General features: G+C 48.7%; 1 protein-coding gene across 1 annotated transcript; it reads left to right on the top strand.

Moving 5' to 3' along the window:
- Positions 1–1,966: 1,966 nt before the first annotated feature.
- Positions 1,967–5,239, top strand: LOC123090325 (putative disease resistance protein RGA1). Its single transcript, XM_044511678.1, has 3 exons — positions 1,967–2,187; positions 2,746–3,995; positions 4,322–5,239. The coding sequence occupies exons 2-3, from the start codon at positions 3,249–3,251 to the stop codon at positions 5,135–5,137; spliced, it is 1,563 nt and encodes a 520-aa protein (XP_044367613.1). The 5' UTR covers positions 1,967–2,187; positions 2,746–3,248; the 3' UTR covers positions 5,138–5,239.
- The last annotated feature ends 8,189 nt before the right edge of the window (positions 5,240–13,428 follow it).

Raw genomic sequence — 13,428 nt, 5'->3', positions numbered from 1 at the left:
CAGCTCTCAGGCCAACGGGCAAGGCTGCCTCGCCAGGGCAGTGCAGCAAGTGGCCCTCAACATGGGTAGAGGCATACGCGTGCTGTCTCCCGGCCCCATCATCAGCTGCAACGTTGACCGCAGCGCCGTTTGGTGCACCTAGACAGCGTTGCCAGCTAGGGTCGCCGGAGGTAGAGTCACGCATGAAGGAGTCGCCAGCGTTGTCGCGGTGGCCGCCATCGCTGGATCTCCGACCAGAGGCGCGGCTGGAGCCTCCGCCGCCCGGCCTGCCTCTGTCGTTGCCGCCAGATGAGCCTCCGCGGTCATCGCGATCACCGAAGTTGAGACGAGAGTGCACCGGACGCCTGCCAGTGCGGTGTGCGGGGAAGGTTCCGTCCTCAAAGCGCAGCGTCCATCGGTAGTGCCACTTGGCACAGTCGTCGTACACCGGCGAGCCGTCGTCGTCGGGTGGGATGCCACTGATGTCGCTGATGGAGCTTCTACCGCTGTCGATTTTTGGCTGCACCGTGTAGTCGTACACCCGGTCTAGGTGAATCAGAACCGGGTAGACAAGCAGGTTGACGGGGTAGGAGCGCGTCGCCGCGCCGTTGCTGCTCCCCTCCATCAGCTGCCTATGGAAGTCAGCAGAGCTTTGATCCGGCGGCTCCTCGACAGTGAGAGACCCCCTAGTGGCGGTCTTGGTGGCATCCTGCACCCACACCCACGCACAGCAGCAGGCCGACTCCTCGTCGCTATAAGTTTCTTCTTCGATGTGGTCGACGATGGCCGGCGGTGGGAAGAGCTGCTTGACGCCCTCAATCGACCACGCGTGCCGTGGCGGGCCTTCCAGGCACACCCTGATCTTGTATGGGAGCCTGATGAGGGTCGCCCCCACTCTTCTGGACCACGCCGAGAGACGCATGACCGCACGGCCGATGTGCAACGTCGCCGTGTCCGAGAGCGCGGTATTTCTCACACGGCGGTCGGAGAACCGTATGAGAAAGTCACCGGGCTCAAAGACAGAGACGTGCAAGTCGGAGCGAGCAATTCCGAACTGCATGGAGGCGGCGACGGAGACGTCTTGGACAGTGAAGGACGGGCGATTGCCCAGGGTGGTGGTGATGACCGCGTGGTGCTCGAGGTCGCGCTCAGCGTTGGCCAACGCCGGAGACCAAGCGACCGTTGCGGAGACCATCCGGGGGCGCAAGTTGACGTCGGGCACCGGGTTCTCCATCGGTGGTGGGGGGGCGACGACAGCGGCGGGGGCAGCCGAAGAACTGGTAGTCCTCAGCTCCGACGCGGGAGGGGCCGCCGACGAAGCCGGAAAAGCAGGTTCGGCCGGGGCGGCAGATGGCCTGGGCTTGAGGTGGAGGTGGCACGCACGCGAAGTATGCCCAGATTGCGAGCAGAGGAGGCACCGAGGTGGGTTATGGCAGGAGGCAACGCGATGGCGAGGGGAGAGACAGCGAAAACAGCAGCCTGCAGCTCTGGTTAAGAAGAGATGCTGTATGCGAGAAAGGGGGCGCGGAGCCGTTGGCCTTGGATTCCTGCCATTAATGCGGCGATGCTGCATCTCCTCCCGCCACCAATAGCGCTTCCGAACCGTGCGCCAACCCCCATCTCCTTGATGACGCGCAGTGCTCTGCCCGGCATGGGCATCCTGCGCGGCTCCGGGAAACCTGGCACGCGCGTGGTCTTGGCGTGAGGGGGCGACAACCATCGATTGAAGCCTGCTAGCAGGGGCGGCGGCACTTGAAGGCGGAGCAGGTGGGTGGTTGGAGACGAGGGCATCGCGGAAGGAGATAGGGAAGCGAACGGCTGCCGCAGGTGGGGGGCCGGGTGGAGGCGGAGGGAGTGGATGGGAGGGAGGTGGGGAGGCCGGCGAGGAGCCGGCCATTAGGGGCGGGGAGATCTAGGCTGCGCAGCAGTAGATTGGTAAAGATAGAGCATTAAAAATCCCCTCTGAATATTGTCTCGGAAAGAAAATGCTCCTCTGAATCAGAGTGAGGAAGAAACTGTGGGAGCAAGAGCAGAGGATGGCAGGAGGAAGCAACGCCGCTCGACGGCGTACGCCCGGCCACGCAGCCGTCGGCTCGCCGGTGAACTCGTCCGCCGCCACTCGCCGGTGAACTCGTCCGCCGTCCCTCGCCCTGGTGGTAGGCTAGATGCGGCTCAACTGAGGCGAGGGATCCCGCTTCCTTTCAACAGGTTTGCTCTCGATTTCTCTCAGTCTTTCCGATTTATTTCAATCTCATCAGCTGAGCAAGTGGTTTGCGGGTTAAATTTGTAAAATGCGGATTGATTTATTTTAATCAAATTATAAGTTAGGGTTTGAAGGCCCATGGCAGCAGGCTAGCAGGGGCAATTCCGATTCCTTTGAACAGTTTTATTTCAATGCTAACTGAATAAATGATTCATGGAATAATTCTTGTTTTGTTTTATACAAATTAATTTTGAGGGGGGTTGGTTGACGTTTAAGGTTTCAGTTATGGCAAATTCGGAGAAAAAAAAGTATCCACTCCATCAATATCATGGTACAAATATCGTGTTTGAACCGTGTACATACCCTTTAGCAACTTTGAGAACTAAACGTACGCTTTGGGGCTCCTTTGGACACAAAGAAATTTCTGTAGACTGAAACTGTAGTAGGACTTGATCAGTGCATGCTAAGTCTCTCCTTGACAGATATGCTATGCTCGATCTGTTGAATACTAGATTCAGATAATGAAGTGTTGGTTCTCAATTAAGTCTGTTTGATTGATGCAGAGAAAGATATGTGGTGATTCTTCAGCAAGACAGTTGGTTCTCAGTCAAGTCTGTCTCATAGAAAGAAATACATGGTGATGGCTCGTCAACAAAGATCAAAGAGTTAGTCAGATCTGTGTGGCGATGGCTCGTCAACAATGGCCCAAGAGATCTAGTGTTGTTCCCGCCATTTGGAATCAGTCAAGTCTGTGGTCCAATTTTAGTGAGTGGAGCACTGGCATTTTCTATGGTAAAACGTTTTACTATTGACCAGCAAGGTTGACTTTGCTAACCAGGTGAGGCATCAACTTCCAAGCTCAGTGTTCATTCCTGAGGATACAAGTCCCCCTAGTCCCAAATCGATCCCACCTTTTTTGACCAGGAACCATGACTTTGATAACCAGCAATGACCATGGAGGCAGGGGCAGAGCATAAAAGGAGTTTGCAGAGACATGAACTATTCAACTTCCAAGCTCAGTGTTCATTCCCGAGGAACGAGGATACAAGCCCCCTAGTCCCCGCAAATGGAGATTTTCGTTTCTGCGTTGATGGGTGAACTCATATCAAGATCCATGAGTTCCATCATCAACAAATACTCCAAGCCACCGGCGGAGGCCGTGGAGGCTGGCTTAGAGAGGATTCTACTCAGGGGGCAGGTCATCATGGACGAGGCCATGGGGCGGCACATCACAAACCATGGAATGCTCCAGCAGCTTAGCATGCTGAGGTATGCCATGTACCAAGGCTACTATGTGCTCGACACCTTCAGATGCCAAGCGTACCAAGAAGAGGAGAATATTCAGGCTGTGAGTCAATCTGGGGCCGTGTCCAAATTTCGTTATGCACAACGGCTCTGTCTCTCCAGCAGCAACAACAAAAAAACATCACAAGGGCTTGAAGAGGCCCTTGACAGTTTGAGATCCATGATTCTTGATGCCAGTGAGATGGTGAGGTTCCTGACAACATATCCTCGCCTGCATCGCCAGCCTTACAGCATGCATCTCTTGCTGGACAAGTGCATGTTTGCCCGCCAGAGGGAGACAGAAGTAGTTATCAACTTCCTTCTGTGCACACAATCTTGTACTTGTAGCTTCGATGTCCTCCCAATTGTTGGTCCGGAGAATGTTGGAAAGAGCACTCTTGTCGCTCATATCTGCGAAGACGAAAGAGTACGTGATCGTTTCCCCCAGATTGTTTTTTATAGGCATGATAATTTCAGAGCTGCGTATGTTGAGATGGATGTGTGGCCACACGAGGAAGGATCGAGTCCGGAATGATGATATACGAGATAGAGTTGGGGTAGCACCAATTGAGGAGAAGCTTGTCCAACATCGTTTGAGATGGTTTGGGCATATTCAGCGCAGGCCTCCAGAAGCTCCAGTGCATAGCGAACGGCTAAAGCGTGCGGAGAATGTCAAGAGAGGGCGGGGTCAACCGATCTTGACATGGGAGGAGTCCGTTAAGAGAGACCTGAAGGATTGGAGTATCGACAAAGAGCTAGCTATGGACAGGGGTGCGTGGAAGCTTGCTATCCATGTGCCAGAGCCATGAGTTGGTTGCGAGATCTTATGGGTTTCACCTCTAGCCTACCCCAACTTGTTTGGGACTAAAGGCTTTGTTGTTGTTTGTTGTTGATAATTTCAGAGCTGAAGATGTAGCCGCTTTGAGAGGCAGATGTGCAGCGAGACATGAGAATAATGGGAGATTGCTGATCGTCATCGACATTGTTGGGGATCTCGACAAAGATCTGTGGGGGAACTTGTGCTCTCTTTGCCGACAGAGCACCACAAGTGGTAGTAAAATCATTATCACAAGCCGGTCTGACAAGATCACAAACTTTGGGACAACACAGAGTCTAGTACTGAAGCATCTGTCCGATGAGGCATTCTGGTATTTTTTCAAGGTGATTACGTTTGGAAGTACGGATCCCAAGATGCACCCGAGGCTCGTGTATTTGGCAATGGAGATAGCAAAATTGATGTATAACCTCGCTGAAGCAAGCATCACTGCATGTGTATTGAGAGCCAATTTTAACACCAATTTCTGGGGCAAGGTTCTGGCATTCCGACAAGGGTGCATGCAAAAGCAGCTCTGTAAGCTTGGGGTGCATCCGTGTGAACTTCTCAGTGGGAATAGACCTGTGTATCTTCAACGAATGGGTAGAACTAGTGAAGATGTTCTTGTTCTTGGTACTAATCAGACATGCTATTCTGTAGAGGAAGCTCCCAAGATAACGGCCGTAGATGTTTTGTATGGAATCGCCAGGCCTCAAGGGGGGACATTTAAGGTCCTTCTATGGAAGTCTCGGATACCGCCCTACCATACCTACATCCAAACTTATGAGATTCGAGAGGTGCAAGCTAGAGCGGTGAAGAGGAAGCGCCCTTTGATGAATGGCATTAGACATGTTTAGTTTTGTTAGTGTAAGTCGTCTATACTCTTGTGCCGCTATTTTCTGCTATGTTGTATAACTGAAAAATAAGGTATGTTATCGAGACATACATTTCTTTTATTATGCCCCCTGGCCAAGTTTGTTCAGAGTGTAACAAGGAATAAGGTATGTTATCTAGACGGCGCGCGCAGCCAGGGATAGCGAGGAACAAGGGCGTGCTCGAGCTGTGTCCCTGTTCACCACTAATCTGTTGCCACCGATGTTCTTGCATGTATCTGCATGAACGCCCGGCCGGTCGGCCACTCCTTGTCCAGTTATTTTGGTTCCGTGTATGAGTTTGATTACCACTCTTATTGACTTGGTCCCATTAAAGGATTTGTCTTGCCGTTGGCGGCACATATTTGTTCATCTAGTTACTTGAATTGGGACTAAAAAAGAGACCGAAAAGCTGATCTGTAGTACCCATGGTGTGGTCTCACTGAGGTTCGAAAGCTCAGCCGTACTAGTTAGTTGTTTTTTGAAGTATGTATGTATGCACTTTGCAACCAATACAGGTAATATGAATACAAATTTATTTGAAGGCTACGAGTTCTAGTTTATTGCAGCGGTTAAATTTTTTTTTTGCCCCCCCCCCCTACATTCTTGCCAAGCTCCGCCACTGCTCTTATTCTCAGTAAGTATGGATATGGGGTAGCGTCCCGCTAACCGAGCTACTAGTCTAAATGCTGATGACAGCAAACATATACTTAGTTAATACTCCCTCCTCCCAAAATACTCCCTCCGTTTGGAATTACTTGTCGTAGAAATAGATGTATCTAGATGTATTTTAGTTCTAGATACATCCATTTTCGAGACAAGTAATTCCGGACGGAGGGAGTACTTGATTTCTTTGTCCAACAAAGGATGCGGGCTTACGTGGGACGTCGTGACAAGCAAGCCTGGTGATCTCTCTAGCAAGCTACCACGGTGGAAAAACTCAGCATGGATTGTGGCCTCCCTGTGAATACCACAATCAGCCAGGGTCCATGGATCCTGCAGGCATTTGCCACCATAGACTAACCCACAAGAGTCCGTTAGCTTCTTCCTCGCCTGGATCTTACTCCTGACGGCAGCGACCGTGTCAGAGCTTGCCACTTCAAGTGTGATTGTCTCACCTGCAAAGATCCTGACAAAGATCTGCATCTTCTCCATGGAGGGCGCAGCCAGTCTTCTTTCCAAAGGTGGCAAAGGTGGCAACTGTTGTGGTTCCTGCATAAACCTCCCCTTGAACACATCCGTGAGCGCAGTCTTCGAATTGACCACCGCCCGCAGTAACACAACAGCCTGTAACAGATTGGCACACACTTATTCAGAAAGAACTATAAAACGGCATGTACTATATGTATCTAGACTTGCCTCTTGTTTGCTGATAGCAATGTCCATCTCCACCAGATCTCTCTTGCACCAATGCTTCAGCACCGACACTGCGGAAGCCTGATATATGCACAGATCATCGCCAACTACATATGTGTGATTGCTGACAAACTCAGGATCACACGAATGGCACGATGTTTTATCTTTCCCGAAGGAGCATCCTATCTTGAACGAGTCAAGGCTCGGATCCAGCAGTGCCTTTATGTCGCGAAAGCAGGGGCCTGTCAAGAATCCAGCCCTGTCTAGACCGGCGGCGCTCCTGTAAAGATTGTTGAAACTGCCGCACAGATGAGAGGTGCCGGCCAGGTTCTTGAGGATGCATCCCATGGGGTAGATCAGGAAGCTGAGGAGCAGGTCCAGGAACTCGTGCTTGCACTCGGCATACATGACCTTCCTGTCCTTCCTGTCGTAGAAAAGCTTGATGAGGACTTGTGGATGATATTGAAAGACTGTAGGATCACCGGTTTCTTGATACGAAGGCTTGGGATTAATCGTGGGTAAGAGCTCCGCGAGTAATGATCTTTTTGCCAAAACTGTGTGAACAGCTTGGCCATTTCCTTTCGCGAGAAACACGTCAGTGAATATGGTGGTGGATGAGATACAGGTCTTGAGCAAGGAAACCACCTGAAATGTATGAAAAGAATTGGAACCATTAGTGATAGGTATCTCGTAAGCATCAGGCGAAACAAATTCAGTTTGGGTCAGCTGCCTGAATTTTCCAGTGCCACTTCCAACTATTACCCTTTAGATCAACATCGACTCAACCATTCTCAGTCCTCATCTCAAAAATCACTTCATGGTCCATATAAACTACTATTACTATTTCACAAACATTTCAGTTAAGTTACACACCTTCTAAAAGAGCAATCTTCACCTTATAGTATTTAGAGTAAAATGAATCGACCGATTAAACTTGTGATGAAAACTCACTTTGATCAAATTCATGTCATCACCCAAATATTTTATTCTAGTATTTACTACTCCCTCCGTCCCATAATATAATTAAGAACGTTTTTGAAGTTAACATAACTTCAAAAACGTTCTTATATTATGGGATGGAGGGAGTATGTTGGAAATTTCCCAGTGAGTTTTTGTCGCAAGTTCAATTACCGCCCATGCATTTTGCTCTAGTATTTACTATGTTAGAAATTCTGGAGAATTAACAAAAGAATTATGTTTACCTCAGCCCATCCAACGTCCACGTCCACCTCCTCGTAGCCGTCTCTGATCCCAAAACCTGGGCCGAGTCCCCTTAGAAAAGACATCACATTGCTCGTCGACGCCTGTTTAATCACCAAGTCGTCGCTGATCACAAAACGTTCTTTCCAGTTGGAGAACATCTCTTTGCGTGGTGTTTGGTTGTAGACATGCACCAGCCTAGCCATGGCTACCTCCCAGCACCTGCGTCTATGTGGAGGCGCATGCTTTTCGACAAAAGGAGTACACGCTGAGCAGCCAGAACGATTGCACCTGCACCCGTATAAAAAGATGTAGATGTAAATTGGTCGCATGTAGTGCAACCGGTATATAAGATGAAGAAAAAGATTTGAGGATACAGACCCGAATTCGTCCTTGTGCGTTGGCCTGTGAAGCGTGCCATGGCAGGCGTTAACCTTCAACAGTTGGGCGTCGCGGAGGCGGTCGACGCTGCCGTAGAGGCTGGAGAGGCAGCCCGACGAGGACGCTCCTGCGGCGAGCTGAACAGCTGATAGGGGAAGCGTGAGGAAGGCGAGGATGATGTCGACGAAGTCGGAGCCGGCATCGACGAACAGGACGCGCTTCCGCGGCTTGTCCACGACGAGCTTGATCTTGATGGCGGCCATAGCCGGCTGAGGTACCAGGAGCAATGGCACGTATGGCGGCCGTTTGCTGAACTTAAGTTAGAGGACAAGAGATAAAAATCAAAGGAATACGAGACGGTAGTATGTAGAATCCCAAGAGTTTTTACCCTCCAACGGTTCATGTGCACGCAGTTGTTGTGCGTGCCTCGGCCTCTTCGGCTTCCGTTCCGAGACCACCATTACGTCTTCAAATTCCAATGCGTCACATTTTGATCACTGGTCATTCCCATGCCCATTGCCACTGGTACTTAACAAAATTGCTTTACACACGACGGTTAGTGCACGACGCTTGCACGATTCTCCCTCCCCAACAGGGCTCCACCACGCACGGTAGCTGCTGGTGCTTTTTTTATTGAGAATCGGTAGCTGCTGGTGCTGCCACGTATGAATCGTTCATGCATCGGCCGTGCAGGCATCGTCTGTCTAGCAACGCTCGGTACTTAAAGCACGTTACTCTTCTTGCTAACCCACCCCGCTTCGTCTCTTGGAATCCATCTGAACCAGTATATTGCGGGTAGGCTGCACCTATGGCCACCATCAAGATCAAGCTCGCCGTAGACAGGACGCAGAACCGTATGCTGTTCACCGACGCGGGCTCCGACTTTGTTGACGTCCTTCTCAGCTTCCTAACTCTCCCGCTCTCCGCAGTATAGTTCTGCGCAGCAGGCGCTACTTCATCGCCAGGTTGCCTCTCCAACCTCTGCGGCAGCGTCATCAACCTTAGGGAGATTAAGCTGTTGATGGTTGATTCCTGCCACCGGATGCTTCTCACGCCTTCGCAAGAGCATGAGTTTGGTGCCCATGGGTATGTAACTATATATGTATCACCCTGATATCGCATCATCGTTCAATTCATTTCCCCCAAGCTACCGGTGCAAAGAGGTTGATGACGGTCTTTTGTTATCAAAACAGCTATGGTCCAGGAGCACTATGCAGTTACTACGATACATTTGTGAAGAACCAGCCAAACCTACAGCCTACAGGTAGGCGGCGACTTCTGCAGGTGCTGGCTAGTCTTGGCTAGACTCGTGTATGTCTACAACAGCGCGATCTCCGGGATCGGAAGGTTTGTAAGGCCCAAAGAACGGTTTGTGATCAGCGATGGCTGGACGATCAAGCCGGTATCCACGAGCACCATGCAGTCGCTGCCTCACAACTTCACCCCTGATGCAATTTTACAGGAATTTGAAGAGATGGAAGTTTGCGTCGGCTGGGCGGAGGTTTGAAAAAAAAATCCATTTTTGTTAGACAACGCAATGACTGATTTTTTTCTATAAGGGCATTCATTTTTCTCTATTAATTTGGATCCATTTACGAGTTCCAGGTTGTATCCATCCTCAAGGCTTCTCTTTCGTCACATACTATATTCACCGACGTTTTCTATCCAAAGGAACCGGTGACCAGCCGGCTGGTCGTGTCACTGTCAAAAAGAAAATTATGCATCGAGCCAATAAAGATTCCGGATCGGATTCTTCACCACAGAGCAATATCAAGCTTTTCTACGACAGGCAGGAGAAGAAGGTGATGTATGCTGAATGCAAGCATGAGTTTGTGGATCTGCTCCTCGGTTTCTTGAGTTACCCACTGGGTTGTGTGATCAAGAACATGGCTGATGGTGCCGTCACTTGCCCTCTCGGCGACGGTGGCTTTGAAAATCTGTACATCAGCACCATCGAACTCGAGGCATCCGGCTTTATAACAGATGGCTACGCTGAAAAAATGTTGCTGAATCCATCCCTTTGCCCGTTCAGCACACAATGCTTCGTTCTGGAAGAAACCTATGTGGAACCGGAACCGGAACCGGAAGAGTTCTGCATGGGTCTGGCACCATATAGGTCATCTCGGACTTTTCTGGGGACATGTCGTAACTGCCATCCTAACCTGGTCGATGACCGAAAGTATGTCATAGATGATGATCTGCAGATTCATCAGGCTTCCGCTATGGCAGTGTCGAAGCACTGGTGTAGGAGAGACAAGGCTAACGTGGTTGAGATGGAAATCACCACCGGGATACAGGAGGTAATTAAGCAAGTTGAGATTGCAAGTAATGCAGAACAACTATATCCAACTTGCTGAGGTTTTTGTCAATGATTTTGTTGTCTCTTGCAGGTTGTTGTGCTGCTGCGGGCGGTACTCACCTCGAAGACGGCGCTGACCGATGTGTTCATCAGCAGGCTGGAGGAACCACCTGCCCTGACGAATGTGAAGGTCGAGAGGAAGTGAGTGACAGAGGCGGTTAGCTAGTTCACCGTCTTCAGAACAAGTTTGGCATTATGCCAAAAATAAAAGTGGCGATGGAGATGACGACGGAACTTGTCGTTGTACGTTGTCACAGATCTAGTTCGTATTGTTCCTTTTCTAATACAGATGAACTTTTTTTGATTAAACATTTTGATGAACTTGTTATTCTACTGGCTTCAAATTTGTATCTTTTACATTTTTAATAATATTGGCCGTATGCATCAGTCTGATGCAGAGGCCGGGGCGAACCCCCTTTTCGAAAAAAAATAAATTGTATGAAGTGTTGAGTTTGATTGGATGAGTAAATAGCAAAAAACTACCACAATTTGGGTTAAGGTTCCAAAATCAAACACTTCATTGTTTGGCAAAAAACTACCACTTTAAGTCTTTCTTTTTACCAGAAAATGCTAGTTACCGCTTTGCTCAAATTAACTGTGATTATTATGACAGCTATGGCCCATCCGTCATGGCTGATGTGGCACAAATGTCAACTCCGTTTGATTTGACCATTTGGGTGGATGTTATGACGGGCGGGGTCCATGCAGTGGGGGAGCTATGTGTGCTTCTGGGGGTGCTGTGCCCCCCCCCCCCCCCAGCCTAAGCAAAAAGTGTGAAGGAATTTTTTTAGAGGGCTTAGATGAGTATAAATTTAGTATTTGGCCCCCTCAGATCTGCCAGTTTTACCATTTGCCCCCCTAGACTTTCTTCCTAGCTCCGCCAGTGGGTCCATGTCTTGATTCCTGTAAGAAAAATTTTCAACTCTTAGGTTAGACAGACACATCATCTCTACAGATTTTACTGTAGTCTGAAGATGAAAAATTATTTGTTATTCTTCAAAGGCCATTCATTAATACTGCATGAGCAGGCTTTGATTGTGTGGAATGGAAGTTAACCTTCAAACTTTATGATGAAGAAATTATGAGGTACTTTTCGAGGAAGCCCGGAGATGGAGACAAGGAAAAGTATATTCCTCCTCATAAAGCAGTAGATGTGGTATGTCTCAAAGGGTGCGGACCAAGCGAAGTCCGTATGTAAAAGTAAAAGTATGAAGGTTGAGAGGTTGAGCTAAGCAACCCTAAACCGAATGATTAATGGGAGGTGACCCATCTTTAAAAAAAGAGGAAATAGTAAATACTACCTCCGTGCGGGTTCAAAAGGCCGTTTGGCCACCCAGCGACGTCCGCGTTTTTAAGGCCGCATGCATGCGAGCCTAGTAGTGGTAGCAAGACTGTGGCAGGCTACAGCCAATGCATGTCGTGCCATGTTGCTTTTACGGGCAGCAAGCTCCTGGCAATACTACCTCTCTCTTAATTTACAGGGCATGCGTGTACTCTTAAGTCGTCAATTTAACCAACATAATACAAGTTATATATTACAAAAAGTATATCAATATAAACTTGAGATGTTCTATTTTCAAAAGATATAATTTTTGTGTTCTATAGTTTATATTAAAATGATAAAATTGGCAACCTAGATAAACGCGTAGGACTTGTAAACTGATACGGAGGTAGTAGTAAAAAGTAGGTGGGTTCCAAGATACTTTATTTCGCTACCGAAGCATGCAACCAATGCATGCAGTCATTTAATTTTTGCTTTTGAATCGCTGCAGCTGCCTTGGTCCGAGAGATGCTGTTGAAGGGCTCTATAAACCCAGACGGAGGTAGTATTTATATACCAATTGTTCGTGAATTAACAAAAAGATGCCAGAGATCATGCATGTTTTGCAAGAGAAACATGCCTTAAAAGATCACTTGAAGGGCAAACAAAAGGAAAAAGGAAGGAGGAATCATGGAGGTAATAGAGGAGAAGATGGATTGTGGTACAAGTGCACCAAATCATACCACAGGTCGTACCAAACCGACGAAAAGGAACCTCAGAGACCAGAGGAGAAGACTATGTCGGGTACAAGCGAGCATGCTTGTACCAAGAATGTACCGAAAGGAGCAAAGTATCCAGAGTGGAAGACAATGTGCGGTGTGAGTGTTATGGATCATACCCATGGTCGTACCCGACCAGCATCGAAAACTTCTCCAAGTCCAGAGCACAAAACGAGGTCCAGTATGAGCACTACCGCTCGTACCGATCCTCATAACGAATCGATGCCGAAAACCTTTCACCGACTCCAGAGGAAAAGACGCGGTGCAGTGCTAGAGGGGGGGGGGGGGTCTACTGCATTGGAGAATTGGGGTTTAGAGGTCGGATGTGGGTGGCTGCCGGGCGCGACAGTGAAAGGGCAGTCGTCAATGATGGGCGGGTAGGAGCACACGATTCCAAAAAGTGCATATGGAGGCCGAACTCCACACAACCCTCTATTTTTCCAGTGAAAATACTATTTCTACACCTAAAAAAGTCTGAAAAATTATACACACAAGGATATATTTGTAGTATACACGTTCAAAAATCATGCACATACATGTTCATATGTGATATAAAAAGGACAAATACATAGATTAAAATGGGCTTTTTCTTGTCTTTGGGCGAAGTATTTGTCTTTTTTTTGTAGCCTGCAAATAAATTGCATTACCTAATGAAATTTAACACATAGTTGAAGAACATGCACATGTATTTGCAAAATATAATAGTATTTTTAGGAAAATTTACTTTTTTATGAAATTCAGGATCCCAGGAGCCTGTCCTCTATGACGTCGCGCTCTCGTCCACACAATTCCACCTATGTTCACATACAACAAGCAGAAAACAAAGACTTCCTGCTCAACACTTGCAGTACTGCCTAGAGAAGTGGACCTCACGTGGATGCCGGCTTTGACCGGCCCAACAATGCGGGGCGAGAAGCTCACTTACCAGGTCAGGCGCACA

Source organism: Triticum aestivum, chromosome 4B (genome assembly GCF_018294505.1).
Source record: "Triticum aestivum cultivar Chinese Spring chromosome 4B, IWGSC CS RefSeq v2.1, whole genome shotgun sequence".
Lineage (NCBI taxonomy): Eukaryota > Viridiplantae > Streptophyta > Magnoliopsida > Poales > Poaceae > Triticum > Triticum aestivum.
The sequence above is the reverse complement of the archived record's forward strand: the minus strand, read 5'-3'. Positions and strand labels throughout refer to the sequence as shown.

Coding starts and splice junctions, on each gene's coding strand:
- LOC123090325 (XM_044511678.1), top strand. CDS start 3,249: ATGGAGATTTTCGTTTCTGCGTTGATGGGTGAACTCATATCAAGATCC. Junction 3,996..4,321: donor ACGAGGAAGGATCGAGTCCG/GAATGATGATAT, acceptor CCTACCCCAACT/TGTTTGGGACTAAAGGCTTT.